The 6,000-nt window shown below is 51.7% G+C and overlaps 1 protein-coding gene across 2 annotated transcripts in view; it reads right to left on the reverse strand.

The window, feature by feature from the left end:
• CCDC6 (coiled-coil domain containing 6) overlaps positions 1-1,337 on the reverse strand; it is a 48,294-nt gene extending 46,957 nt beyond the window's left edge. For both annotated transcript variants that reach the window (XM_064716488.1, XM_064716489.1), the window contains exon 1: positions 998-1,337. In XM_064716488.1, the coding sequence (XP_064572558.1) occupies positions 998-1,309 (312 nt within the window). In that variant the 5' untranslated portion in view covers positions 1,310-1,337. The remainder of the gene's footprint in view (positions 1-997) is intronic.
• Between the last annotated feature and the right edge of the window lie 4,663 nt (positions 1,338-6,000).

A 6,000-nucleotide genomic window follows, 5' to 3' on the forward strand; every position in this document is an offset into this window, starting at 1 on the left:
CAGGTGGGATTGGTCCCGCCTAAAACATCTCCACCTGCACTGGCAAGGATGTTCGGGACAGTATCAGAGTTACCTTTAACAGGTCTTTGGCAAGTTACCCACTCTGCATGCAGGCCATGACCACTACAACACCTAAACAATCCCTTTAGCCACTGAATTAGCAAAAATTCCTAGAACCCAAACTCCTAACTCCCAAGCTCACAGACAAGAACAGAACAATATTTTTGTAGTATTTTGATATGCACTTTACTGAGGATTCCTGCCTGACAGCATCACATAAAATGGTGTTAAACTCCAAGTTATCCTCACAGTGCTCATAAACCAGGAGCTGAGCTCTTGCCGGGACAGAGTGCTGCTCTACTCGCACTATTATGAAGAGTCTCATTTAAATGAGTTTTCAAATACCCTGAAATACAGCACTTAACAAAACATTACAAACAAACCAAACACTTCCTCATGAGCAAGACGCTATCCTGCAGCTCACCGCTTCTGCACAGTGGCCGAAGAGGTGACGGCTGAAGAGATAATCCGTAATCTCCGCAGATTACTTAAACTCCGTGGAAATCTCTACTTTGAGAAACTTCAGGGGAGCGGAGAGCATCGCCTTTCCCGAGCCCGGCCCCTCCCCGAGCCGCGGCCGCTCGGACCCCGGGCAGGGCGGGCCGGCGGGGCCGCCTCCCCGCGGGGAGCCGGGCGGCCACGCGGGTCCGGCCGGGGGAACCGCCTCGGCTCCTCGCCGGTTCCGCCGCCGCTGCCCTCCCGGCGCCGGAGGGGGCGCGAAGGGCGCAGGACGACCCCACCTGTGCGCGTCCCCCGCGGCCGGGCCGCGGTGACAGCCGGGCCCGCCCGGGGTGCCCGGTCCCGGCGAGCCGGCAGGCAGCCGGGGGCCGGCGGGGAGGCCGCGGCCGGGGCCGGGCCCGCCCTGCGCGGACACCCCGCGGCGGGGACACCCCCGCTCCCCGCCCGCCGGGCCCGGCGCGGCGCCGCCCGCACTCACGATGGTGACGCTGGCCTTGCGCAGGTCGCGGTTCTCCTCCTGCAGCGCCTTGCACTTGAGCTTGTAGGTCTCCAGCTCGATCTTCAGCACCTTGTTCTCCTGCTGCAGCGAGGCCAGGCGGTTCGTCAGCTCCTCCAGCCGGAACGGCGAGATCACGATCCCGCCCGCTTTGCCGCCCCCCGAGGAGCCGCCGCCGCCGCCCGCAGCGCCGCAGCCGGGCCCCGCGCCCGGGCCGCCCCCCGACAGCGGCCCCGCGGTGCCGCCGCTGCCGCCGCCGCCGTCGGTGTCGCTCTCGCTGGCGCTGTCCGCCATCGCCCCGCGCGCGCCGCCGCCGCCGCCGCCCGAGCAGGGGGCGGCGCCCGCCGCGCGCCGGCGCCGAGACGGGCCGCGCGCCCGCCCACAGCGCCGCCTGGCGGCCCGCGCCGGCACCGCGCCGGCCCGGACACAGCGGGATGGGCCGGGACACAGTGGGACACACCGGGATGTGCTGGGACACACGGGATGGGCCGAGATCCGGGACACACCGGGATGTGCCGGGATCTGGGACACACCGGGATGGGCCGGGATCCGGGACACACCGGGATGTGTCGGGAGCGGGGATCCGGGACACTCCGAGCCCGGGACTGGAATGTGCCACGACACGGGATCCCGGACACACAGAACCCGGGATATTCCCCCTGGGAGCTCCCTACACACCGAATCCTGTTCCCGGGATGTGCCCGGAGGATCTCTCCCACACCGAACCCGATGTGGGGATGTGCCCGGGGGGATTTAATGCACACCGGGAGCTCCGGGCGAATAGCCCATTCGCGGGACTCACCTCATTGCACCACTAAACACGTGCGGGGCAGCCGGGGGCTCGCTACACGCCACCCAAACTGCCCCAAACCTTGTTTTGCTTAAGGATTTTTGTACCAAAGCGGCCCAGGGCGCTGCCCGGGCTGCGCCACCGGCCCAGGCCTCTTCCTCGGGGCAGGTCGGAGCAGAAGGAGCGGGGATCTCCATCCACCGAACCCCGGGATCGGGGGGAACAGCCCCGGCCGCCAGCCCTGCTCCCCTCACAGCACACAGCCCAACTGGCATCTTAATGCAGCCCTCCAAACATCAGTAACACTGCCTTGAATTCAGATATATGGACACCCATCTCTCATTACTGATAATGCGTTTCCTGATTAATAAGTACATTAGTTTCTTTCATTTTTTTCCCTTTTTCTTTCTCTCTTTCTTTTTTTTACTATTTCTTTGCAGAGCAGCTGCAAGCTATAGCAGAGAATTCGTGCCACTCATTCCATGGCAAAACATGGTCTGCATTGCTCCTGGATAAATTAGTCCCCAAGACTGTATAATTGGTTTCTCAATTATTTATGAAGGGGTCTTTAACAACAGTAATTCTTCCATTAGTGGCAAGCAAGGATTTCATTATCTCTAACTGCACTACCTTTTTGTTCCGTGCCATAGTAAATTTCAAATTTTACTCTTTTTAATGGCTCTAATATATGGAGGAATTCCATCTCTGTAAAGTAATTATTCTTTTCACCTGCCTGGGAATATAAGTGCAGGTCGTTTTATTTTTGGTCTCTTAATCACAAGAAAAGGGCTGTTCCTAGTTCTGAGCTTTGGAAACTGTTTCCTCTGATCTCTGTGTGTGTGTCCGTCCCTGGTACACGGTGCTGCCCCAAAAAGGGCTCAGAATGGAGAGGGGGGCAAGTGGGAGTCCTCATCCCAGTAGAGACCCAGAGCTCTTCCTCAGCCTCATCAGGAGGCATCAATTCAGGTCTATTCAGGCTAGAAAAGGTCCTGCATCCCCTTGCCAGCCCTGTGGAAACTGAGGCACACTCCTGCATCCCATTGCCTCCACACTGATCCTGGTGATGACATTAACATGTAATAAAGCCACCAAACAACCCTCATGACCACCCTGGCTGCCCCTCAGCTGGATTTCCCATCTCTGGGCTTAGTTAGGCTGGGATTTCTCCCAAAACACAAGAGCATTGTCCTCTAGAGGTGCTGCCACAGATGCACAGAGCAGTTGAGGATGTCCGTGAGGTCTCATGAGACCTGGTTCAGTGCTGTCCTAAAATGTCCCTGCAGCAACCCTGGCTCTGCAGGGGCACACAGGCCTGACCACCTGGGCAGCTGCCAGCTCCATGCCCAGGCTGAGCCTTTCCACCTGCATGGGCTGCGGGATAAAAAACTTGAGGCATCAAAATAGGATCCAAAAAATAGTGAGCGCTGTTTTGGACAGGCAGCTGCATTTCACCAGAATTGCTTTCAAATAGGTGTGCTGATATTTGGGAAGCTGGCTGGACACCACGGGGTCATGAGGAAATGTTATTTCATGCACAACCTCCACAGCATAGGCAAGAGCTGCAAAGCTGGTTTGTCTCTGTGCACATCCTCAAATGAAACTAATTTCTAAACTAGCAGGTTTATACCTCAATGTTCTCGCTCCATCCGTCTGCCCAGCTCTGATCAGCCAGTTTTCTTCCCTGCTTTCAGCAGGACTGCTCACATTTGAGCAGTCAGTCTTGCTGAATCAAGGCCTAAATATTTTGAAGGCCTGAATCAGCAGAACACACATCTGCTCCAGGCTAATCTTACCCAGCAAGCCCCACGGCGTGCTTAACCTTAAGCCACTCTTCAGACCTATCCATGTTAATCTTAAGTGCTTTGCTGATTTGGAGCACTATAATTTTTCAGAGGACGTGTCCTCTGCTCTTTCAGACACTAAAATTAGCCTGAAAACAGACAGGGAGGTGCAGGCAGCATCCTCAGCCCAGCAGCTGGGCTGGATAGGCTCAGCCAGGGGCTGCATCCCTGGGATCACACCAGGCAGATCTGGTGCAGAGCACTTCTGGGGTGCTGCAGAGAGCAGCTACAGAGATGAGGGATCTTGAGGCAAAAGGGGAGCTTTCCCCCAGCCGCTTTTGGTGTCCCTCTCTTTCTGCTGGGCTGGCATCAGAGGTCTCACTCCCAGTCAGCACGCTGACTTTCATAACAGTGAATTATAACTTGGCACTTCTGTGGCTCTCTCTAGTTCAAAGCCATGCTGAAACATTATCTAATTAATTCACACAATAGCCCTGGAAGGCAAGAATGGGAGGTAGGAAGCTGAGTTACTTGCCCAATGACAAACACTGAGTCAGTGCAGGAGTGGGAGGAAAACTCAAGGGCCCTGGATGTTTAGATCTGAGATGGCATGCTTCTTGTTGCAACAGCACTTCAGTCATTTAAAAAATAGCACCTGTATATTTAATTACAATTACATCCAACTACTCCTAATTAATAGATTAAACAGGGACAGAAAATGTTATCCTAATTAGCACCCCCCCAAAATTAAAAAATCACATGCTTTTCACTTCTGTAGGATGTTAACCAAATCAATTAAAAAGTATAAATATGTGCTATAAGCAAAATTAGCCAAACCCCCTTCTGAAGACACACACAGCAGAGGCTGCCCCACTGACAGGGCTGCTCAGGTGCCCCTGCTCCTGGTCCCCACTGCAGGCTGCAAGGGGCTTGGCATCACAAGAAAAGCCACCATAACCATCCTGCCACCACCACAGCACCTGCAGGACAAGGTCCCCACCCTCCTTGCCTCAGTATCTTTTTATTGCATAAAAAATAAATGCAGAACTGTAAGGGGGAAAGGAAAGGTGTTTGTAGAAATAAAGACTATGAAAATGTCACCAGCACCGTTATAGCAGGAGAGCAGACCAATCAAGAAAAACAAATAATAAAACAGGGATTTATTTACAGAAACTATCCTTACAGGAGGTAATGGGCAATTAGAAACAGTGTTCCATAAACTCACATCAACAGTAGAAATATTGTATAAAACACATTTCTAGGTGTGAGGGGTTAGAAGAGGTATATTCAGAGATTTTAATGTAATCCTTAATGTAATTCCAGAGGTCCATTAATCGGCTGGAAAACCTTCTATAGGAATACAATTTTATTAAAATATTCAGTAGTTATAGACTGAAGAGGAAAAGGCCAACTGCAGCTAATTAACCTAAGGAAAAAAAGTCTGCACAGTACTCAAGAGTACCTGAGTGAAATGGGGGGATGGAGGGAGTGGAAAGACAAAGTTGCAGGAAAATGCAATTAATGAAATATACTGCTAGGAAAATAAACTCAAGCAGCATTAAAAAGAACATGAACTGTACATAAGGGAATATTGAAAGGGGGAAATGGAGTGCATATGTGGAGAGGTTGTAGAAGGGGAGAAAGCTTGGTTTGAAAGATATTTATATGAGCAGAAAAAAACCCAAATTGTGGATTAAGGCATCTATTGATGCAAGTTAAAACATGTTTTCTAACAAGCAATTCAGATGAAAATAATGTCATGCTGCTTTGCTTTTCTGACCAGCAATTATTTAATCAGAAAGCTGTATTAGGAAAGAAGTCTCTTAGTAGGATGGAGTATCTGACTATGAAAATGTGCTGTGTGGTAGCCAGCCAGTAGCTAATGCATCTTCAGCTCTGGGGCTTTGATTTTGTATCCCTGTTCTCCCCAGGGAATTATTTTCTGAGTTCATACCAGGTTGGTTCTGTTGGTCTGGCCATGTCATAATGATACCCAGCCCCTGGAAGCCTTCCAAGGAAGTTGGTGAACAGGGGATTGCTGTACTTTGCTGTTTTATAGCCCAAATAGCTCTCAATAATTGAACATTAGTGTGGTGGGAAAAGTACCAACAAAACTTTTATGATAAATCTTCACCATCCTCCAGGACTCCGGGTCAAATAAATAAAGACATGCACAATCTGCATGCTGTTTTTAGCATCAGCAGTTATGAAAAATGTGGCACATACATAGATTTTCCTTGAGCAGCTCATTTTTCTGTCCTTCACTAACCTTTTCCTCTCCCAGTAATGGACTACTTTTTACATCAAGCATTTTGTAGCAGGCTGAGGCTAAAGGGCCCACATCTCCATCAGAAAACTGCTGTACTTCCAACCAAGCAAGAATATTTTCTTGTGCACTAGGAGACCATTTTCCC

Source organism: Zonotrichia leucophrys, chromosome 6 (assembly GCF_028769735.1).
Source record: "Zonotrichia leucophrys gambelii isolate GWCS_2022_RI chromosome 6, RI_Zleu_2.0, whole genome shotgun sequence".
NCBI lineage: Eukaryota > Metazoa > Chordata > Aves > Passeriformes > Passerellidae > Zonotrichia > Zonotrichia leucophrys.